Raw genomic sequence first — 20230 nt, 5'->3', positions numbered from 1 at the left:
GCTATAAAAAGCTTAGCCCACCACCACAAGTATCCACAAACCCCACAAAGATCGAGAATGCAGCAATCTTTGCGCTTGGAACTGCCACTGATCGTTTACGGGCTGATTCTCGTTGTGTGGGGAGTCAATGGACTAAACATACCCGAGTGCAGTGGTCAGAATGGACTTATCAACAATACGCGATCCAACTGCAGTTACTCCTTCATCAATTGCAATGGCCAGAACTCGATGTTTTGCACGGACAACACGACCTGCAATGCCAACTTCACCTGTGGCGACATAGTTCCGGTGGATACTTCAACAGTGCCACCCATCATCACAACTCCAGTTGTGGTCACCACCGCCTCCACAACTGTTTCACCAGCCGATATCCGGCGAGCGTGTCGTCAGGGTGTTACCAAGAGATTCAGCTATCCGCAGAATTGTAACTACTTCTACTACTGCGTCGATGGCTTTCTACTGGTGGAGCAATGTCCAATTGGCTATGCATTCGATCCCGAGACTGGAGCTTGTGGTGGTCGCAAACGCAGCTCCAGAGATTGTGTCTTAAGGTGAAAATAGTCGCACAGCACTTTTAATCAAGCCTCTTGTCGTGTCAAATTAAACCATTATAGCTAGAAAATAAAATGAATTTAGAGTCTTATCAGAAAACAACGAAGCAGCCGCACCGCATTTCCACCTATAAAGGAGGCGCTGATCTCAGCGATGAGGCAGTTGAAAGCCTATTGAATGTGGCAATTGTCGTTAGTCTTGGCCTGCCTGCTACCTGGTTACCCCTGGTTGCAGGTGCAGGCGGTTTTCCTCGAGGAGTGCAAGGGTGTGATCATCAATAAGGTGGCCAATGAGAACCAGGAGTGCAGTGAGTTCGTTCACTGCGATGGAGATGATTCCTACTACTGCAATGGGGATTGTCGGGAGGCGGTCGAGTGTTATGCCACTGTAGCTATCACGCCAGTTACCACCTCAAGGCCTGCAGAAACCACCACGGAAAGAGCGCCATCCCAAGAACCTGTCAACACCACCTCTACTTTAGCTTCCGCCACGCCCTCAACGACTACTGTAGCTCCAACTAGCACCCCGTTTCCGAGTGCCGATGTCTATGTCATCTGCAAGACGAGTAGAAGGAATGGGGTCTATCCCTATCCGGCAAACAGCCACTACTATTATCAGTGTATTTCCGGTTTCCTACTGCTCCAGCAGTGCCCACAGAATTTCCACTTCGATGGCACCCAGGGCCAGTGCGTTGCCACAAAACCCAATCGTTCCTGGGGCTTACGTTTGTAAGATTCATATCGGAGCGGAGTCTGTAATAAAGCAATTATCAAAAGCGTGTTCGGGGGCAAATTATTTTCTGATAAGGCGCGGTAATAAGAACACCCCAAAGGTTTGCATACGAAATCGATCAGTTTACCATTTCAGATTGAGCAGAGAACATGCTTCGAGTGTTTGGAGCCATCTGGGTGTCCCTACTTTTCCTGGGCCCCAGCCGAGCGGATATTTTCGATGAGTGCACCGATGGTAACAACCTGTCCTTTGTTACTTCGCCCAAGAGTTGCGCACACTACATCTTCTGCAACGGCGATGAGTCATACGATGGCGAGTGCGAGGATGGCGAATACTTCAGTCAAGATATGGAAATGTGCGAGCCCATGGGCGATTTTGATTGTCGCACGGGAGCGGAGGTGCAAAGGGAAAATACAACCGACAGCGCAACGGAGATTACCTCGGAGTCCAGTACGATGTCCACAGTTGTAATCAGCACATTGAGTCCGTCAGCAGTGGTCACATTACGCCCATCAGTCAATCAAAGTGGAGCCACCAATACGACATCCGTATCGGCTGGCATAGAGATTGTTGTGACCAATGTGTGCCCGCAACTGGATAATCGGAATCGTATCGCATTGCTGCCAAATCAGAACTCCTGTTCAGATTATTACATTTGCTATCGCGGTGAGGCACTCCCCATGAGTTGCGCCACCAGTTTGCACTTTAATTGGCGCACTGGAAAATGCGATCATCCCGAAAACGTCAGGTGTTTGGTGGGCTAACTACAATATGTGGTATCTTATCATTTGTCTAATAAATCACTTACAGGCCACGGCTTATAATCCCAGGGAGCAGTGTAAGCGACATGTCATCGATGTTTATCCGCATTCCGACAACTGCAATTACTTTTACCAGTGTCGTTCCGGATATCTGATGGTCCAGCAGTGTCCTTTCTTCTACGGATGGGACTACGAGAAGCGATCCTGTGTAGCACTAGGCCAAGCCAAGTGCTACAACAAACTGCAGATGCAAATGAAAATTTATTAAATACATACTCGTACCATATTTATACAAAAAACGAAAATTTATTTATTTAATTGCCTTGTAGAAAGCTATAAGCCATTGGGGATTTTAAAAGCTAGGTTTTCATCGTATCGTATATTTTGTATGATCGTATATCGTATATTTTAATGCTGAGAGCGGAAATTAAAATAGCACACAAAATTTAAGTCTAACCTTCTACAACTGGGTAGTCAGTTAAACTTATTTGTCAAAGTATCAAGAAAAACAGCCGACCTTGACTCATTCCTAAATTTATCAGGTGATATCAAGCAACTCTTTCGTATCTCTGCAAAATAGGAACCTTGAATCGGAACATTTGCTAAAATGGCTGAAAAAATAGAGCAACCTTCGATCTAAAACATAACAATTTGACCGATACGATAATATTTTCCTTACAAGGACAACAAATGTCGTGATATCAACTAATCAACTTCCAAGCCAAACACGGCTTCCCATTCACCTTTTTCACCAGGTTTAAAAATTAAAAATCCAGTATTAAAGATGTATCTCTGTGCCAATTCGAGATATGGTATCGGTTGACTGTGAGGAAAGGGAACCATATTTCCTTTTGACACAACCAAATACAGAAGCCTTATCAACTTCTTCTACAAGCAGTGGAAAATGTTAATTTTCTGATATTGAGCCTCATTTTCGGCTGTATCTTGGCGCCGAATGTATCACATATATGCCAAGTTCTCCGGCCATTACGAAATTAGACTATGACTGCGCTCTACTGGAGTCTGACGAAAGAACACAAGATGATGCTTAATACGGGTTAGTAAAATGCATTTTCAAAATAATCTTATGATGAGAAACTATTGTTTTCCAGCTTTCTATTTGATGGTGAGCTGTTTGCTGGCCACAGCGCAAAAAGCTTGGAGTCCATCCAAGCCCACAAACTCGGTGACCATCAGGCAAAGTGGGAGTATATTTTGTGCCAATCATTTGGTTGGTGAGTTTGTGGAGCATGCGGAGGATTGCCATATGTTTTACCTGTGCGTTGAGAATGGGGATGCTATCCTGGCTTCCTGTCCACCAACGATGCTCTTCAATACGGAGAGCAGGCTCTGCGATTCGGCGGCAAATGTAAAGTGCAGAAATGGCACGGATGGCATGGAGAATCCTCCACTCGAAGCTGGAAATGGTGATGGAGATCCTAATGACATGGTCACGGATGCCGCCACCTATTGCTCCACGTTAATGAACCAACAACAATCCAGCGACAGAATTGTCTATGTCGGCAGTTCTAGTAGTTGCAGAAAGTACTATATCTGCTACTATGGACAGGCGATTTTGCAGGAGTGCAGCTCGCAATTGCACTGGAATGCATTGACGGGGAAATGCGACATTCCGGAGAAAGCCCAATGCACCGTTGGTGGTCAGGGGGATATACCATCGAACGGGAGCCCCAGTTTCCCATCGGCTGGCTCCTCCATATCGAGTGATCTCATCCACTGCCCCGCCTACGGCCAGCATTTGTATCCCCATATGCAGCGATGCGAGTTCTTCATCTATTGCGTTAAAGGACACGCCAGCCTGCAGCAATGTCCCTTCTATTATTTCTTCGATATTGCCACAAAAAGTTGTCAATGGTCGCGTACAGCTCAGTGCGTGCTAGATTTAAATTTGGTGCCACTAATAAAATAGACGTCTTAATTTATTTTGTGCACACATTTTCAACTTTGCGGAATATTAACTCTATTTAAGGGGTTTGTTTAACAATTACGAATATAAGAACATGTTAGGTAGAACTAAAAATAAATAAAACGAGTTTTTCATTGGCTTTAACTTTATAACCATTATTAGATTTAAAAACTCGCGCCGATTACAAGTAAAACCCCAACTAATGTGTACACACTATTTTTCGACATCGATATCCGACGCATCGATTTCGATACCGCTTATTATTTTGCCACTGTTATTTTTCTGGTATTCAATCGCGGTCATACAAATCCCACAATATAATGTTAAATTAATCATATTTATACTTATCTATATATAAGCAAAGCGAAATATTCGATTGTCCCTCGAAGTAAACAGCCCGGGTGCTCCACAATGAAGCAAGCGCAAGTAACTTAAGCTGTGTCTACGAACTATCTCGAAACACACTATTTTCCCGTCATCGCACTCAAACTGCCCAGCTCGAAAAATCAACAATAAATTTGTATCGGGCTAAAGGCGCATTACGGTGGTGCACCTTCGAGTTCCGGGCGGCAGGTAATGTATGCAAATCCGAAACAGCCACCCGGGATTCTTCTAGACAGCGGTTGCCACAAGAAAGCCTGAGAATTGGGCGGAATCTTCTAGAGAGTTGGTGGTTTCAGCCGGGATGTTGGAGAATTTGCGAGGTATTTTTCGGAAACGGCGTCGCTGCGAGACGGACACGCCCCCGCCGCCGCCCACCAAGGAGTCGGAGATAATACCCCGATATCCGGCAGATATAGACGCCGAGACACCCGAGTCCAATGATGGCTTTGAGGCCTCCTGGATGGAAGCAGGCTCTGTTCACAGCCCACACTCAGATAGGTAATTGAATTCTGGGCATTCACGCTTCCTCTTTCTCTCTTATTGCAGCTTCAGAAACAGATAAAATTAAGCTAACTAAGCAACAGCATCAAACACTTCGACACCCACTCGAAAAAAGCTAAAGACATTCCAAACAAGTAGCAAGCAAAGCGGCTAAAAATTAAAAACCAAAAACCAAAACGAAACAGTAGGCAGCTAAGCAACCATCTTGGGTGACATACACTTGTCCGGCTTTTTGGAGGGCGGCAGGTTTGAATCAAATCTGGATCAGCCGCAGGATATGGAAGTTGATGCGCCAACAGCGCAGGAAACCAGTGACACTCATCTCCAGACCCGGAATCACCACCACCACGATAGTGCTCAACGCCAGCAGTTGCAGCAGATCTCGCCCAGCGATTACCACTCGGAGGCATCCATGAATTTTGATTATTTGCAAGACCTGAGGGCCGGTGCCATGGCCTCCACATCCACGGCCGGATCCGGAGGAGGTGGCAATGGCGGGAACAGCTCCTACGGACTCGTCGACGACAGTAGAGCGCTGGACAGGTTGTTATTTCATCATAACTAAAACCAAATCAGACACGAAACCAAAACTATACCGTTTACATTCACACAACCTCGTAGCGAAACAAAAGTTATATTTTCTTATCTATTACTTCTTCACACTACCAGCTACCAGCTTCATTCGATTCTTTTGTTCCATAGTAGTAATAGCCTAAAGGTGATAGCTTAAAGTATCTGCCGCGAACGCCCACACAACTCCAAAAAGAGCTTTGTGTGCGAGCGCCTTTTCTTGTAGACCTATTCTGGTTATAATTTCGTAGCTCTATAAGTGGTCAGTCGATCTGTAGCAGAGCGATCTAACACTCTAACGTTGCTTGTCTCGTTTCATGACTTAACCACTGAACCGCAATCACACTTAACCGACATGTGACAGACCATTTAACGCCAGCGAGAGGTAAATCTTGAATTTATAATAACCATTAGGGTAATGACTAACCTTTGAGTGACTCGCAGATTCGTCACCATACTGGATAATTTGGATGCACGTGTGGAGAAGCTGCGCAAGGATGCACTCAACCTGCAGGAGAAGAAAGACTACCTTTTGATGTCCATGGATCTGATCAAGAGCAACGAAATGATGCAGAACATGAGCGAGGGTGAGTAATTGGCGGTAATTCCTTAAACTTAATTGCACCATCATAATTCATGAGATTCACGTGAAATGAGCTTATAGATTTCTATTTAAAAGTACCACGAGTGTCTAGTGCAGCTTTATTTGAAAACCAGACAGGCATAAAAACACAAAAATGTGTTTGCCACTTCTGCATGCAATTTGCATTGCATCAATGGTTACCATTAACCAATGAAGTTTATCTCCCAATCATAGTTGGCTGCGAACTAATTGATCTTCTTTTCCAGCTGAACGAGAGGAGATCATTTTGTACATACAGCGGGTTAGCTCCCGTTTGGGCACCGTCGAGCTAAATGTGCGCACTGTGCGGGACAACTCTCAGGAGGATTCCCTCAGCCAGATAAATGCATTGATCGACAACATGATCAAAATGGGTGATCCCGTGATCGGACGCCAACGATGCCAGTTGTACTTAAACGCCTGCTGCAGCAGCTCAATGGATCCATCCGGGCACATGGACACTGTGCCCGAGGCCGATGCCGGGCCCATCGATAAGAAATTCGAGAGCGTTCTGCTCGGCTGCACTCTGGACGATCAGAAGAACATCAAGAAGCGGCTCCAAGCCTTAATGGGTTATCTGAATAAGCAAACTGTTAGCCATTAATTTAATTGTTTTTGGGCCATTAACTATTCATAGCATTATTATCAAACCAAACGAAATACATCACCAAGCCGGATGAAACGAATAATAAACAAAGCATATACACTAGGCCAGCAGTGTTTGAATTAAGCGTAATATAATTTAAATATTTAGATTACAACTAAATGTTATAAGCTGGCAAAGCACATGTCCTTCGCATTCAAGACCCGATCACTTAGGACCCATAACGCATCATTGGAGGTGAAGAAAATCTGCTGGATGTTCTTCGACGTGAGATATATGATTTCGTTGCCCTCGGCTGTGATGTTGGCTAGTTTGGCACATCGTACAACAGCTCCGAATTTGGGGATTACATAGTACAAGGTTCCGAAATTGTCCACGATCATGCTGCGACTGCTGCCCAGAAGACTGCCCAAATGTGTGAGTTTAATGCTACTGTGTATCGAGTTGCTTGCCAATTCGCTTTTTAATTCGCCTTCAACTTGCAGCCTGTCCACTGTGCTGTATAGGTCGCCATCCTGGTCGGACAGGATGAGTTCCCCTTGAATACCGAAGGTGAAATCCACCGGCTTGATGGGAAACGATTGGTTCATATTCTCGTACTTATTGCTCTCTAAGGAAAAGCGGTGCCACGTCTGCTCAAGGATGTCGTAGGCGAGAATTTCTGGTGCCTTTCCTAGGATGAAGTAAATGTGGCGCTCGTGCTCACATCCCGGACCCTTGGGCCCCATTTGGACAGTCAGAAATTGGGTGTCATTAGCTCCGATATGATGCCCACAGTCGATTCTCAATAGCTCCGCGTTGTTGCGCATCAGATCGAAGACAAACAAACGGGGCGAGCACGTGCTGCCGGGAAATCCGATGTCCATGACCCACAGCCGACTCAGTGCATCCACCTGGGACCAGTGGGCCTGCTGCACCAGGGAGCAATCCTCATGATCGCCCATGGAATGAACTTCGCTGTGCGGAAAGACGACGGTGGGCATGGGAAAATAGGAAACCGGCCATTGCGCCTCGATCAAAGTGGGAGCATCGTTTCCTTCTACATTTACGCTGAGGAACACTCGCGGAAAGTGCATTGACAGGTGACGGACTTTGTAACTGGACTCGTTCAACCCGGATTCGGATAACAGCCAGGCGTCAGTGGCCAAAACTAGACCAGCAATGAGAAAGCCCAAGCCGAGGACCACTTGTGTGACCATCTTTAAACGCGAATTCAGACTGAGCTTAGGGCTAGAGAACTCTGCTTACGTTGTAAGTGCCGGCAAAGAAGTCCACCAAAGTGTCTACATCAGCAGTTGGGATCGGGTGTCGCCGAGTATCGGCGACCTGCATTAATGGGAACCAGCATTGGAGTGCTTCTCTTATTCCTATTTACTTGCAAGCGAAACAAGCTTGCCATTGAAGCCAAATTTTCAAATCATGGCACAGTTCCCCTAAAGTGAGTCGAAATATATGGCATATCTTTCAAAATATATCGCAGTTGACCACAGGAAAATGATTGGATTTTTAAAGCACCAGATAACCTGTAGTTATTTAAAATAAACGCTGTGCATTTTAGGCTGCCTTAATAATATTGATAAGGTTCTTAAGCATTGAACCTACCTTAAGTGCTTGGTTTTAACATTACCTCCATGTTAGCTAGTGTTTCTTCACCTGAACAGTAATAAAACCCTGTCAGATTTTTCAAGCCATTATAAAGATTGCCTATAGATTACACATTCTCCTTTTGTAAACCCCCGACGGATCAATCATTGCTTTCTGTTGTAGGTACATTTATATTTTTTGAAGCTATTGTTTCTCAATCATTATAAATTAGTAAGTTAACAATGTTATAAAGCATTTACCATGGCTGATAAGGAATTGTGTTTGCTTATAAGTACTAATTTATTTAGAATTGTTGCCTATGTGTTTCGAGTTTTTCGAATTGAAATATCTTGCATATTTTGTTGCAAAAACGATCCATAACAAATCCTCCCACTTCGAAAAAAGGTAAGCTTTTCACCTCTCTTCAGATTTTATTGATTATAGCCGAATCTTTATTGGGTTCTCTCTTTTTCCATCAGTAGGTTGAGAGCTTTTCATTATTTTCACGCTGAAATGGGAAAAATGGCACCACTCGTAGAGTCAGTTATCCATTTGGGTTGGTCAAGATCAGATCGAAATACGGAACAGCTTGGCTAAAAGTCAATTTCTGGAACTACCACACGTTAATCAAGGATTATCATCATGTGCAACGCTATTTGTGAATGCCTTAAATGTCCTGGAAAAGTACTTTGCTGGTAAGTTTCCGTCGGTTATTGACTTTGTCGAATATTAGCGTTTCACCATATATAAGGTTCGAGTACCATTCCTGGTATTTGCAGCTTAATTGACAACATGCCACTATCAGCTAAAAGGTTTTTGGTAGAGATTGCTAAATCCTCGAAGCATTACTGTACTCTTCAAGTTGGGCAGCAATTCTAGAAAGCTTTTACCAGGGTTTATCAATGCTAACAGGTATATTGTTTCCTGCTCAGTAATGCTTTAAAAATAGAAAGCTTGAGGTTGGAAAAAACCCCTTCCTTTGCCACACAGTAGATGGTTGTCTTTAATCAATCTAGAACGGATGAGACATATCTTACCCCGCACAAAACCATTTGTCTTTGTCACGAATACACTGCGCTCTACTCTAGTTAAACATTCATCTACCTTTGCGACCCTAATCAAATTCCTTGTTTTTTGTAACTAAATAAATAAGTTAATAAAATCTAATGTAGGCAGTTATGTGCTGGAATCGACGCCTAATCGTAGTCATTGTGGTTCTCGTCGCGCTTACACTAATTGTCTTTGTAATATTTCACTTATATGATAGGTATTACGATCAGTCCCCCTTCACTCGAGATGTGTAAAAGAATTTGCTTTACCTGTATTTTAATCTGGTGCAGTTAACAGTTCCCAGTGATGGATAATGTGATACCGATACCTCGTTCGAATGGAAAGATTGTAAGCTCTCTTTTTCCAAAACCTATCACCCACTTTTGTCACTCGCGTCGTGATAATTGTAGCGGACTCGTTATCAGTTTGTTATTTGGCCCGATATGATTAGAGGTTTCCATACCTGTAGACCCCAAATGCGGTCGATGACTGTTACCCCTTCAGTTAATACTTTGTGTTGGTCAACAACGCATCGAGGGTCGGAAACATATTGTATATCTACAAATATTAACCCAAAACCGTCATCACCATGTGCAACGCTCTCTGTGAATGCCTCAAATGTCCCGGCAAAGTGGTTTGCTGGTAAGTTTCCATTGCCTTCTGACTCACCGATCGAATGCAAATATATAAGGCTATATGTGGAAGGTGCTGACCGGAGGTTAAAGCCCATTTAGGCGCTAATATCGTTCACAAGACTTGGTCAGCAATGTGTGTCCATCCTATGTATTTAGTCTGATCTGATTCGACAACTTGATCAGTTATTAGGTTTCCATGTAAACTTTCCTAATCAGATTTTCCCATATCTTTGCAGCTGCTGTTCCTGCGCCTGCAAGATGCTGCTGAGCATCGTGTTTTCCGCGCTTCTGATGGTCGTGGTTATCGGCCTGATTGTCTACTTCACGGTCTTCTATCACAAGGATAAGAACACGGACGAAGTGCAGAAGCAGGTCGCCCAACTGGCGCCCATTGTGAAGCGCAGCATTCGCGACTACTTCAGCAAGGAATACTGATCTGCGGACTTGAATTTATACTATAGGCCATGTTAATAATAGCACCGTCGAAATCAAAATCGAAATCGGAACGAACCAATAACCAAAGCCGTTCAGTACATGTCTTAATCTAATCGCGTCGGATGCTCCTTATGGGATTTTTTCCTATCTATAGATAGTTTGGGTCTCAATTAAATGGGCAATTTTTGCGTTCTTTAAAAATATAGATAACGTTGTCGCCCCGAAAATGTGACTCACTGTAAGCTCGAAACTTATTAAGGCATTCACAATATAAGGCAGAAATAAAATTTGATTGAAAAGGATGGCACTCACTTCATAAACAAGACTACGAAAATTAAATGTTTGTAGAAAAGTAAAGCGGGATTTAAGATATCAAGTGCTGTATAAAGAATCTAAAGCATCTTCACATACTGCCTTAAGAAATATTTATATTTGAAGGCAGCCTCAGTAATTATTTGCAAGTTCACAGGGAAATGGGGAAAATGTCGCCATGGATGTAAGAAATTCGCTAATAAACAGTCGAGCTAGGGAAGTTTGAATGTGTTTAAGATGAGGGTTTGCCAGCAGGGAACCCCTCCCATCCTCAGTCCTCCGCTCCAGCTGTTTTCCTAGTTTTATGTACACCATTACTTACGATCAGGTAGCCCAAAACAACGACGAGGGTTGAAAAGTGTCCAGGGTCTGGTGGTCCGTTCAAATGCATTTCAAACTCGTTCCCTGACTCCCTGACTGGCTTCAATCAATTTCAGTCTCAGTTGCTCGGCAGCATCAGGTTCACAATGACCTCCGATTCCACGCTGTACTTCAGTGCCGTCGAGGAAATGTTCAAGGAAGTGTTAGCAATGGGGGACGACGACGGGCATCCTGGGAACGAGGAGTTCTCCGAAACCCCTAAGCGTTGTGTGCAATTGCGCAAGCAGAAGTTGTTCGCGAGCGACTCCGCGAGTTTTGTGCTATGTCGTCGGTCGCCGAGGCTTGATTCTAAGATCGATCTGAAAGGAGATATGTCTCCTGGCAGGCGAAAGGAGCTGCGCGGCGAGGATGTCCTGCGGATGCGCAAGGATCGGGCGGAGCAGGAGCGACTGAGGCCCCAAAGACGACTTACCTTGCGGATTTAATACCATCTATCCACCGAGTTCGTTGAGCTACCCAATCGAAGTGCTTCCCTATGATCTATTTTTAAGCTCACCTAAGTATGCTATGTTGTGTGTGCCAATAACGTTATTAAAAAATGCAAATTCTTGCTTTAGCACATAGCTGTTAATTGTTGCTGTGCATTTTCACTATTTATTTATCACGAAACATGCTCTTTTTCTCAGACATTTGGGTCTGCCCCATATGCAATACCCCTTTTCAAATTTAATGAAAGCTGCAAAAAACATAATTTAATTAAAATATTAAAAAGTTTAATATAAATAATATTATATTCGTATATTGATAGGAAAAAAGTATAGGTGACCACGGAATTCCGGTTAATCCAAAATGCATTGAAAATCACAGATGCTTTTAAGATATTTTAGTTTTAGTCTATTAAACAACAAATATTTTACAAATCTTTTTGTAATTAAAGTGTATTGCAACTAATCAATTCAGTTAAAATTATTTAAGACTTTTACGGATAACTGGCTAATCTAACATAGCAGGCAACATTTTAAATAAAATACTTTTGTAAAATTAAGATGTAGCTCAGGCTTAGCTAGTACGCGAACCTTCATACATTCGACGCAGACATTGTGTAGAAAGATCATAAAATAATAGACATTTTTTCGACATTTTTCAATGTTAAGCGTATACACTTGAAATAAATATTTGACTAACAGCTCTAGTAGGAGATTTGCTTTAATTAGTTTTTGTGTGTTTTGCTGTTAATATACACCCATAGTCAAAAATTGTTCTAACCTTTGAAAAACGCACTTTTTTACCGAACAGGTTTATGTTTATATACACCATAGCAAAACGCACTTTTTTACCGAACAGGTTTATGTTTATATACACCCATAGTCAAAAATTGTTCTAACCTTTGAAAAACGCACTTTTTTACCGAACAGGTTTATGATCTGTGACAATGTTTGGGCCTTCTTTGCCAGTTAAGTGCTAATCGACTTCTTCAACTCTAAGATTGAGGCAATTTGGGCTGGAAGTCCTATCTTTATAGTCTTACACTCGCCAGGTTTAAACCAGCTTAGCAACGATTAAAACTAATTATGAAGCGCAGGCCACTTGAAATCGGCGTATAATCCTAAAATGGATTAGGAGTAATCGCTTTTCTCCGAGGCAAAACTATGTGGAGTGTACCTATATAGTTACAGGTATTTTAAAGTTCACTGGGGTCCAGATACTTAAATAATAATAAATAATGATCACTCCTTTATTAATTTGCTTTAATTGTACAAAGTACTAAGAATAATCAAGAGCAGAACCTTATCTAGTGCCATGACTTGAAGTTCTTCTTAATCGCAGCTCTGAATTAGTTTAGAACGAAGTAAATTTCCAAACAAAATGACAATGCAACTATACAAATGTACCGGCGTCCTTTCATACGCATTTAAATTGCAAATCACCGAGATTGCGGATTGTAGTGAAAACCCCAGTGACCTCCCATTTCCCCGTGGGATCGGAAAATCTTGTGCAACATTATTGATCGGTTAACAGAGCCGACCAATAAAACAATCTATTATCAGCCCGTGCGACGGATTCGAGAAAGCTATGTACATACATTGTGCATACATGTGCTCATAAGTACATACAGATGTACATAGATCGTCGCCATCAACAACTTTGGATGAATTGTAGTAGTGGGCTTGTTGTAGTTGTTGCTGTTGTGTCTGTAGCGCGTCTAGTGAAGGCGGCTCTTCTTCTTCGCGAAGCGAACTATAACGGAAGAACTTGTAAAATTCGCCACAGGCAAAGTATTCAGTGGTTTTAGCTCAAATTTGGACAGTTGATGTGTATGCGAGTGGTCTATACGCGTGCCAAAAATCATTTAAGTAGCTCCTTTGTAACTCCCCCAAATCGACCAAGTTTGCCACTCCTCGGGAAACTCTCCGATTTTGATGATTTCTGAAAAATCAGATACTTTTGAGCGATATCTACCGATGGACCCGGTTTGAGCCGATTCCACGCACTCTTTCATATAGAAATCATTTAACGAAGAACAATTTAAATCTTCCACCAGCTGTAAACAAAAAGTGCTTCGCTATATTTGCCCCATCCATTTGACTTATCGCCAAACACGCGGCTAACCGGCTCGCGTTGGAGCGAAAGAGAGGGCCGAGTGGGGCGAAATGGGGAGCTCCATTTGTGTGCTACTTGCTTTGGGGAAGAGAGACAGCAAAGAGCGGTCAAATCTGTCGAAATTTGGGTTGAAGGCCTGCTTGTACGTATCTGTGTATCTGTGTATCTATGTATCTTATAGTTCACACGTAACTCAAGTACCCGGAATGTTTCCATAATCGTCAACCCAGGAAAGGCAAGACTACAATGAGTTTCAAGACATTTCTATGATATGCTAATAAGAAGTTTCTTACCTTTCTGTTATTTTTTAATTACCCAATGGACAATATGTGCGTTTCCTTAATGGCATATGTATCTGGCATATCTGATACGTTATTTTAAAGTGAAATATACATATTGAGCTTAGAAGAACTCCCAAGAAACTATTTACTGTATGTAATGTAGTGCAGGTATTAATATTTAATATAATAATATTTCGGTTTTCTGTAGCAAGAAGTATTTCCTGTTTTAGTATTCACATAAACTACTTAAGTTGAAGTACGCAGTATATATCGCAGTTTGGAATGCACTTTCTGGCGGTCTAATGAAACTAACTAAATATATAATCCTCCTCATTTTCGCTAATCACCCTATGACTATGTGCATTTTTCTACTTTCTATCGATTAGTGCCAGTCACTACCGCCAATAATTTATAGACCCTCAAATTAAGTGTAAACTACCCAACCGTTTATGATTAGACAAAGCTACTGATAGTTTTCGCATTTTGTACTTATAAATTTCTAAATATGTGTACATTACGTGTATACGCATACTATTTATAAGAATGGCGAACTGCTAGAGGTCAGTCACATTACTGTCCTTGGGTGAAATAAATTTATTGGCATGCCAATCTGCTGAAGAGCGAATATTTTAAATATTTAAATGAATTATATAACATATAATAGCCTTCTATAATTCTAGCAGCAGTTCGTTCAGATCTTGACAGCAATGCAAACTCATTAAAGTTGAACAAACAGATGAGCCAGCGAATTTGTTATCGGGTGTTAATGGCAGATAAGGCAGGATCCTGGACAGGAACTTAATGTGACTTGCAAGCTGTTTATCACGCCAGATTGTTCAATTGGTTATCAAGTTGTTTTCGCACATGGGAGGATCAAGTCGCATATTACTGTATTACGTCTGTATTTGCAGAATTTGTATCGTTCAGATGCCAGCCAAAATTAGGTTAATTGCCTTTGTGGCGAAATAATACTCCAAGTGGCGGTCTTGTTATTCAAGCCAGAAACCAGTACATCAAGTTTGACATTGAGTTTGAGATGATTTTATTATAATAAAATATTATATATGCGTTTCATATATATTTCATGCGTTGCTAAGTCTAAATAATACACAATCTGTTTTGAACAAGCAAACTATCCATACAATTACCCCCCTAGGTGTACGATCTACGCTTAACGTCTATGCAGATACGGCCATGTCAGCAGTAGAGACCCTGGCCCTCGTTCTGCTCCACGTGGTAGTAGCAGTACTGCCGCTGGGTGGGCGTTAGACCCATGGTCTCCGCCTCCGCCTTGAACTGCTCGATGCCGCCGACTCCGGCCAGATAGCCGTTCAGTTTGGTGGCCACGTAGCTGGTCTGCAGCAGCTTGGGGCTGAGATTGAGCGAGGAGGCGAGGTCCTTGTGGCCCTGCAATCTGTACTTCTGGTGGTACCTGTAGGCGAACAGGGAAATTCATATCGAGCAACCCAGATATTCATAGTTGAAACTCACGCCTCGGCTGGGTAGAAGTTCTCCTTGGAGGCAATCTCAGTGGTTATGACCTCCGGGGCCCGGCGCTCTTGCTCCTCCAATTTGGAGGCGTGAGCCACCTGCTTCTGCTCCTCGTCGTGGTACAGAATCAAGGAGGCATACTGCCGCTTGATGGGCGTGGTCAGCCCATACTCGTGATTGTTCCAGAACAGCTCCAGCAGCTCCTTGAAGCTAATGACCGTGGGGTCATAGTCGATTTCCAGCACCTCCGTATGATCGCCCCTGTTGAGATGGGTGGTTAGTACCGGATCCGAAACGATTATGGGATGGAACATGCAGGGACGTGGAAGAAGACACATGGATGATTAATGCTCTATACTCGCTCCCTCACATTTTACGGTACGTTGGCAAGTCCGAGCTGCCGCCGGCGTATCCCACGGTGGTCCTCAGCACCCCACGGGTGGCTCCATACAGGGATTCTGCGCCCCAGAAGCAGCCCATGCCGAAGGTGGCCGTGGCTTTGGTGACATTCACGTCGTGAACCGGCGAAATGCTCAGTTCCTTTTGTTCATTGCGAACGGTGCTCTGGGGGAAGAAGAAGAAAGGGGGAGTATGAGCAACAGATTTCTGCAACTTTGAACATTCGATTTTAGTTTAGTTTTCAGCGCACACCAGAAACAGAAATGTTAGACCGTAACCGTAGCCCGGCAAACAGCGCATTTTAGGCACAAAATTGTGTATAATAAATGCAAAAGTCGGCGGATTTGGAGGTTTTAAAGTATTTTTTCGGCACTTTGTTCGCGTCTGATGGCGTCAGCAAAATAATAATGCACTTTGTGCGCTCTTTTGAAATCGCTCTCTCGCTCTTTCCGGTCTTCGCGCTCTTCGCCTTGCACTTGCAGCTGTCGAACAGCTGATTCAGTGCTATCTCCCTCGCGCACACTTTTGCAAAATCAATTTCAAAATCAAGGTCAACGGAAAAATCGTTTTAAAGAAAGTAAAAGTCGCTGGTTCACAGCGCCACACATCGCACAGCTAACGACTAACTTGGTGCCAGCTTAACCGCTTTCAATCTATTTAAATATGCGTCCTGTGCGGCCAAAACTTGCCTTGAAATTACGAAACAGTCGCGAAAACATTGTTATGTGTAAACTGCTCAACTGTTGGGAAGCAACTGAACCTGGCCAAAGCAAACCAAATTCCCCTAGCCAGCAAAAAAGGTGTTCGCATGTGCTTTAATTATTCTGAGCATTAGGAGTCGGAAACTGGCTTTTGTGACTAGGCACATCCAAATTGGCCACTCGGCCTTGTGGGGTTCAAGAAACTTTGAGGCTCTTTAACAACGAAGTAATAAAAGCACTGTTTATTAGTCACATTTGGCAGACAATTAACTTCAGATATTTCCTAAGCTGTCATAGCACTATTTAATGTACATTAAAAATGACTAATTAAACCGCAGGGCATGAGGATTCACTGTTCACAGGATTAGGCACCAATCACACCAATTACTCACCAGATCCTTGAGCTCGGGATGAGTGACACTCGAAGTAATAGTCAGAGACATGATTTCACTAGTTGAAGTTGTTTATTTAATGTGTCGCCCTTAACACTTAAGGCTGAACTGATGCATCTGCAGAAAGGTCGGTCCAATTTATACTGCCGCCTCTCCCGCTTTCTACGCGAGTGTGGAGAGGGCCGCGCTATCTTTATCAATTCTCCCGCTCATCAGTCCTCTGGCGGCCCGTCTCTTTCTCCCTCTGCCGATTCTTCGCTGATTAAAACTGCGCAGCGCTACAGGTTTCTTGGGATCGCACAGCTGGGACATTTGATCAGGGTTATAATTTAATTGCCTTTAATATTCTAATTTGAACAAGTCAAGTGCAGTCTTGTGTTCTCCGGATTGTGGACCAACTGTTATTTGCTGGGCTCGTATTTCAGCCGGCTCAAGCGCAAAACGAAGTCCAGCAGGAACATTTGTATTTTTATCTCCTTGGGGTTCTCGGTGACGTAGAAGCCGGGAACGCCGGCCTTTTGCAAAGTGGATTGTTGGTCGTTAACCTGTGCAAAGACGGTAGATATTAGTTCAAGTACATTATGCAACATCTCAAAACTAAGGAAGCATTCCAATACAAGCATTCGAAACTATAATTACATTATAATACAGATTTGTCTAAACTTAGAACGAAAATAGCCCAGTTTGGGCTAGGACTATTGTTGTTAAAGAAATTTAGACAGTAAGTGAACGACTCTTCACCTTTTGGTCTAGTATTTCGATAATCTTCTTGTCCGACTCGATTAGTTTCTTGGTGTGCTTGATCTTCATGAGCCCCAAAATGTGGTGCAGCTCCTCGGGATCCTTGATCTTGCTCCTCCACTCGGCCACCTCGATTTCGTACTCGTTCTCCACCTGCATTCGCATTTTAATCAAGTGTCTTTCCGTTTCGTGCTGCAACTCCATTAGTGCTTTGACTATCACAAAAATGCCCTCGTTTAGAACACAGTTGGCGAGTTCGGTGAGTAGATCATAGGAAATGCGTGTCTGCAGGTTTCTGTTAATCAAAACAGCGTTAAATATTTAAGCAATGCAAATACTAAGGACTTACTCGGGAAGTTCCGAATGGTAAGTGCGCAATTGGTCCACCAAAAAGTATATTTTGCGCTGTAAAAACTCCGGAGTTGGCTGCTGATGCTCCACTACTGCCTCGCTGCTGTTTGAACTACCTTCGCTGGTTGCGGTCATGTCCGCCATCTTAACTGAGTTGTGATTTTCTATTTATTTACAATGAAATGTGTGGTATTGCCCAAGTATTTTCGACTTCTAGTGACGTTTAGTGCATCCGCACTCCAAATTCGCCTCTTTGCCGCAGGAACAGCTGAGCGCCAGCGTTGCCAGATGCAGCAGCAGCAGTGTGACCACAAACAGTTTGGCTGCCCACATATCGATAGGTCAGAGGTATATTTTAAATGTATTTGTATATATTTTTTGTGCTAGAGCGCGAGAAAATTGTGACTTGTACGATTTGAAATCAATGCTGCTTATGACTAAGGTGATTACATCGGCTCGTATTATGACTAGAAATTCAAGGATTTGCGCGCCTTGATAAAAAGCTTGTCAGCCTCGTAAGTGCACATGCGATTCAGTTTGTTTTTGCGACGCTTTTTGAGCTCGGTTTGGAACTTTCCGTGTCCTCCGCTGCTAGGGGTGGCTGGTACCAGGGAATACTTCTTGCTGTCCAGGGAGTAGCACTCGCGTTTCCCCAACTCCCTCTGCTCCTTTGGGGTTTCCACGATTTTCAAGCTGTTTAGGCGCTGCAGCACTTGGTTGGTTTCATTGGTCGACGACATGATTGGTACTAGGTCGGTTGATCAGGAGGTTAATGTGAAGCTTGGCGTTGCCGACTTGCTACTGATTTCCTTTTGACCCCGGCCCTCTTTATATCCACTTGATGTGGGTGCGCAATTTCAGGACTGTCATAAATATCTCTGCGGAAAATACTGCTTATCCGTTTTCCACATCTGTCACTTTTATGGCGCTACCTGCTCGTAATTAAATTTTCCTCTGAAAAGTTTCGCTAATCCCGTTTTAATGCGTTCAAAATTACGCGCGCAGGTAGCCAGGACGTTTACTTTCTGTGTAATGGGTTTTAGCAAAGACACTAGAATAATATTATTTAAAAATTTATGCCGTGACTATTATTTTTTTAAGAACTTGTTTTAATATTCTTTAGTTAAAATCGCCGCTACCGTTTACATATAAATATTTTTATTATTAATTATCTGTAATATATGTATATTGGTGTATATTGGTACCCAGGGAACACCACGGGGAGGACATTACAATTGTAATGGGGTCGTATATTTATATAATAATAAATGTTAAACATAAAATATTTCCATGTTCCCCAACTAAGCTAATTTTCTAACTATTGCTTTTCGATATAATTTGCTCCTTTTTTAATTCATTTTATTACATTTTTGTTCTATATATATGCATACATTTATTTTTAGTCGTCACTAATTTTTCAATTTGAGATAGAATGCTGAGTTTTTGCTTTTGTTTATCAGCTGTCACAGTCCACTTGCAATGCTTAAAAAGTAAAACTTTTATAATTTTGTTTAAAATATGTATCAATTTTATGCACATAACAGTCATTATTTGAGTGAAACCATAATGAGAAATCGCTACTTTCATTTGTGCACTTAATGCATTGCTCTACAATAAATTGTTTTATACACCGTTATTTTTTATTATTTTTTTTGCAATTTGCACTAATAAATATATTAAATAAATAAAAAACTTCATATGCAATCTATGGCAAAATTGAATTCTTGAGGCAGGACCAGCGCACCTAAGAATCACTAAGATCAAATATATTTTCCACGTCGCAGGCTGAATACTCTAACGACATATTTTCTAGTATAAAGTACTTATTATAATAAAGTAATATTAAAATAATTCGGTATTATTATGTACATTTATTCACCTATTACTATTTCTATGATGTAATTAAATAATTATCATATTAGGGCAATCCAAAATTCGAGTTTTTACGAGTACTTCGTACTCGATTGCCAGAGTACAAATAATATAGATTTTTGTTTAGGAAACATATTTTCTTGCAGCCCTATTATTCACAACTAGTTTTAGTGAAGACTGTAAGGCATGTCTTCTAATTTAGAGTCACAAAATATTTCAAGTAATCTCTCTTACCGGTCAAGCAGTGAGTGTAGTGTATGTATAGTGTATGTACCGGTTTGTGTATGTATGTATGTATGGATGTATGTGTGTATGTATGGATGTATGTATGTATGTATGGATGTATATATGTATGTATGTATGTATGTATGTATGTGTTACTTGCACACAGTAGTAAAAATTGTCTTAATT

The 20230-nt window shown here is 42.3% G+C and overlaps 12 protein-coding genes and 1 long non-coding RNA gene across 20 annotated transcripts; 7 read left to right on the top strand and 6 right to left on the bottom strand.

Moving 5' to 3' along the window:
• Positions 1–35: 35 nt before the first annotated feature.
• Positions 36–655, top strand: LOC26526019. The gene has a single exon (XM_015158720.2). It carries the CDS (start codon positions 58–60, stop codon positions 553–555), a length of 498 nt encoding a protein of 165 aa, XP_015014206.1. The 5' UTR covers positions 36–57; the 3' UTR covers positions 556–655.
• A 52-nt stretch (positions 656–707) lies between these two features.
• On the top strand, positions 708–1352 carry LOC6544561 (endochitinase). The gene has a single exon (XM_001973059.3). It carries the CDS (start codon positions 730–732, stop codon positions 1282–1284), a length of 555 nt encoding a protein of 184 aa, XP_001973095.2. The 5' UTR covers positions 708–729; the 3' UTR covers positions 1285–1352.
• Positions 1353–1370: 18 nt separating this feature from the next.
• LOC6544560 (probable chitinase 10) lies at positions 1371–2336 on the top strand. The gene is made up of 2 exons (XM_001973058.2): positions 1371–2039; positions 2095–2336. Exons 1-2 carry the CDS (start codon positions 1434–1436, stop codon positions 2311–2313), a joined length of 825 nt encoding a protein of 274 aa, XP_001973094.1. The 5' UTR covers positions 1371–1433; the 3' UTR covers positions 2314–2336.
• Positions 2337–2978: 642 nt separating this feature from the next.
• Positions 2979–3982, top strand: LOC6544559 (probable chitinase 10). The gene is made up of 2 exons (XM_001973057.3): positions 2979–3102; positions 3158–3982. The coding sequence occupies exons 1-2, from the start codon at positions 3048–3050 to the stop codon at positions 3973–3975; spliced, it is 873 nt and encodes a 290-aa protein (XP_001973093.3). The 5' UTR covers positions 2979–3047; the 3' UTR covers positions 3976–3982.
• A 225-nt stretch (positions 3983–4207) lies between these two features.
• Positions 4208–6759, top strand: LOC6544558 (BAG family molecular chaperone regulator 2). 3 transcript variants are annotated; one of them, XM_026977555.1, is made up of 5 exons: positions 4208–4398; positions 4903–5400; positions 5792–5812; positions 5872–6014; positions 6277–6653. In XM_026977555.1, the coding sequence occupies exons 2-5, from the start codon at positions 5135–5137 to the stop codon at positions 6651–6653; spliced, it is 807 nt and encodes a 268-aa protein (XP_026833356.1). In that variant the 5' UTR covers positions 4208–4398; positions 4903–5134. The 3 variants fall into 3 exon arrangements, with proteins under 3 accessions (XP_026833356.1, XP_001973092.2, XP_015013056.1); XM_001973056.2 differs by having other exon boundaries at positions 4240–4545; positions 6277–6759; XM_015157570.2 differs by lacking the exon at positions 4903–5400 and having other exon boundaries at positions 4240–4854; positions 6277–6756.
• A 53-nt stretch (positions 6760–6812) lies between these two features.
• LOC6544557 (major royal jelly protein 1) lies at positions 6813–8102 on the bottom strand. The gene has a single exon (XM_001973055.3). The coding sequence runs from the start codon at positions 7850–7852 to the stop codon at positions 6818–6820; it is 1035 nt and encodes a 344-aa protein (XP_001973091.1). The 5' UTR covers positions 7853–8102; the 3' UTR covers positions 6813–6817.
• Positions 8103–8408: 306 nt separating this feature from the next.
• Positions 8409–9709, bottom strand: LOC113563936. Its single transcript, XR_003407708.1, has 2 exons — positions 9557–9709; positions 8409–8745 (listed from the first exon to the last, which is right to left on the bottom strand). It is a non-coding gene; the product is annotated as an uncharacterized LOC113563936 (long non-coding RNA).
• Positions 8768–10680, top strand: LOC6544556 (protein midgut expression 1). Of its 2 annotated transcripts, none has more exons than XM_015157571.2 (2): positions 8768–8932; positions 10159–10680. In XM_015157571.2, the coding sequence occupies exons 1-2, from the start codon at positions 8880–8882 to the stop codon at positions 10355–10357; spliced, it is 252 nt and encodes an 83-aa protein (XP_015013057.1). In that variant the 5' UTR covers positions 8768–8879; the 3' UTR covers positions 10358–10680. The 2 variants fall into 2 exon arrangements, with proteins under 2 accessions (XP_015013057.1, XP_026833464.1); XM_026977663.1 differs by lacking the exon at positions 8768–8932 and adding an exon at positions 9757–9929.
• Positions 10681–11058: 378 nt separating this feature from the next.
• On the top strand, positions 11059–11621 carry LOC6544555. The gene has a single exon (XM_001973053.3). It carries the CDS (start codon positions 11137–11139, stop codon positions 11473–11475), a length of 339 nt encoding a protein of 112 aa, XP_001973089.1. The 5' UTR covers positions 11059–11136; the 3' UTR covers positions 11476–11621.
• Positions 11622–14897: 3276 nt separating this feature from the next.
• Positions 14898–16970, bottom strand: LOC6544345 (peptide methionine sulfoxide reductase). 5 transcript variants are annotated; one of them, XM_001973052.3, is made up of 4 exons: positions 16856–16970; positions 15734–15927; positions 15364–15624; positions 14898–15304 (listed from the first exon to the last, which is right to left on the bottom strand). In XM_001973052.3, the coding sequence occupies exons 1-4, from the start codon at positions 16904–16906 to the stop codon at positions 15070–15072; spliced, it is 741 nt and encodes a 246-aa protein (XP_001973088.3). In that variant the 5' UTR covers positions 16907–16970; the 3' UTR covers positions 14898–15069. The 5 variants fall into 5 exon arrangements, with proteins under 5 accessions (XP_001973088.3, XP_026833072.1, XP_026833073.1 ...); XM_026977271.1 differs by having other exon boundaries at positions 15746–15927; XM_026977272.1 differs by lacking the exon at positions 16856–16970 and adding an exon at positions 16452–16534.
• Positions 16971–17165: 195 nt separating this feature from the next.
• On the bottom strand, positions 17166–18366 carry LOC6544344 (gonadal protein gdl). The gene is made up of 3 exons (XM_001973051.3): positions 17946–18366; positions 17597–17891; positions 17166–17400 (listed from the first exon to the last, which is right to left on the bottom strand). Exons 1-3 carry the CDS (start codon positions 18089–18091, stop codon positions 17257–17259), a joined length of 585 nt encoding a protein of 194 aa, XP_001973087.1. The 5' UTR covers positions 18092–18366; the 3' UTR covers positions 17166–17256.
• Positions 18137–18297, bottom strand: LOC6544343 (gonadal protein gdl-ORF39). The gene has a single exon (XM_001973050.3). The coding sequence runs from the start codon at positions 18278–18280 to the stop codon at positions 18161–18163; it is 120 nt and encodes a 39-aa protein (XP_001973086.1). The 5' UTR covers positions 18281–18297; the 3' UTR covers positions 18137–18160.
• On the bottom strand, positions 18299–18808 carry LOC6544342 (protein Z600). The gene has a single exon (XM_001973049.3). It carries the CDS (start codon positions 18685–18687, stop codon positions 18415–18417), a length of 273 nt encoding a protein of 90 aa, XP_001973085.1. The 5' UTR covers positions 18688–18808; the 3' UTR covers positions 18299–18414.
• Positions 18809–20230: the final 1422 nt, after the last annotated feature.

Source organism: Drosophila erecta, unplaced genomic scaffold (genome assembly GCF_003286155.1).
Source record: "Drosophila erecta strain 14021-0224.00,06,07 unplaced genomic scaffold, DereRS2 tig00000021-arrow-pilon, whole genome shotgun sequence".
NCBI classification, from domain to species: domain Eukaryota; kingdom Metazoa; phylum Arthropoda; class Insecta; order Diptera; family Drosophilidae; genus Drosophila; species Drosophila erecta.
Note: the sequence above shows the minus strand (reverse complement) of the source record. Positions and strands in the feature narration are given on the sequence as shown.

Coding starts and splice junctions, on each gene's coding strand:
- LOC26526019 (XM_015158720.2), top strand. CDS start 58: ATGCAGCAATCTTTGCGCTTGGAACTGCCACTGATCGTTTACGGGCTG.
- LOC6544561 (XM_001973059.3), top strand. CDS start 730: ATGTGGCAATTGTCGTTAGTCTTGGCCTGCCTGCTACCTGGTTACCCC.
- LOC6544560 (XM_001973058.2), top strand. CDS start 1,434: ATGCTTCGAGTGTTTGGAGCCATCTGGGTGTCCCTACTTTTCCTGGGC. Junction 2,040..2,094: donor CCGAAAACGTCAGGTGTTTG/GTGGGCTAACTA, acceptor AATCACTTACAG/GCCACGGCTTATAATCCCAG.
- LOC6544559 (XM_001973057.3), top strand. CDS start 3,048: ATGACTGCGCTCTACTGGAGTCTGACGAAAGAACACAAGATGATGCTT. Junction 3,103..3,157: donor CAAGATGATGCTTAATACGG/GTTAGTAAAATG, acceptor ATTGTTTTCCAG/CTTTCTATTTGATGGTGAGC.
- LOC6544558 (XM_001973056.2), top strand. CDS start 5,135: ATGGAAGTTGATGCGCCAACAGCGCAGGAAACCAGTGACACTCATCTC. Junction 5,401..5,791: donor GACAGTAGAGCGCTGGACAG/GTTGTTATTTCA, acceptor GACATGTGACAG/ACCATTTAACGCCAGCGAGA. Junction 6,015..6,276: donor GATGCAGAACATGAGCGAGG/GTGAGTAATTGG, acceptor CTTCTTTTCCAG/CTGAACGAGAGGAGATCATT.
- LOC6544557 (XM_001973055.3), bottom strand. CDS start 7,852: ATGGTCACACAAGTGGTCCTCGGCTTGGGCTTTCTCATTGCTGGTCTA.
- LOC6544556 (XM_015157571.2), top strand. CDS start 8,880: ATGTGCAACGCTATTTGTGAATGCCTTAAATGTCCTGGAAAAGTACTT. Junction 8,933..10,158: donor CCTGGAAAAGTACTTTGCTG/GTAAGTTTCCGT, acceptor ATATCTTTGCAG/CTGCTGTTCCTGCGCCTGCA.
- LOC6544555 (XM_001973053.3), top strand. CDS start 11,137: ATGACCTCCGATTCCACGCTGTACTTCAGTGCCGTCGAGGAAATGTTC.
- LOC6544345 (XM_001973052.3), bottom strand. CDS start 16,906: ATGTCTCTGACTATTACTTCGAGTGTCACTCATCCCGAGCTCAAGGAT. Junction 15,928..16,855: donor ATCCCGAGCTCAAGGATCTG/GTGAGTAATTGG, acceptor TTCTTCCCCCAG/AGCACCGTTCGCAATGAACA. Junction 15,305..15,363: donor AACTTCTACCCAGCCGAGGC/GTGAGTTTCAAC, acceptor GTTCGCCTACAG/GTACCACCAGAAGTACAGAT.
- LOC6544344 (XM_001973051.3), bottom strand. CDS start 18,091: ATGGCGGACATGACCGCAACCAGCGAAGGTAGTTCAAACAGCAGCGAG. Junction 17,892..17,945: donor TACCATTCGGAACTTCCCGA/GTAAGTCCTTAG, acceptor TTTGATTAACAG/AAACCTGCAGACACGCATTT. Junction 17,401..17,596: donor TCGAAATACTAGACCAAAAG/GTGAAGAGTCGT, acceptor GTCTTTGCACAG/GTTAACGACCAACAATCCAC.
- LOC6544343 (XM_001973050.3), bottom strand. CDS start 18,280: ATGTGGGCAGCCAAACTGTTTGTGGTCACACTGCTGCTGCTGCATCTG.
- LOC6544342 (XM_001973049.3), bottom strand. CDS start 18,687: ATGTCGTCGACCAATGAAACCAACCAAGTGCTGCAGCGCCTAAACAGC.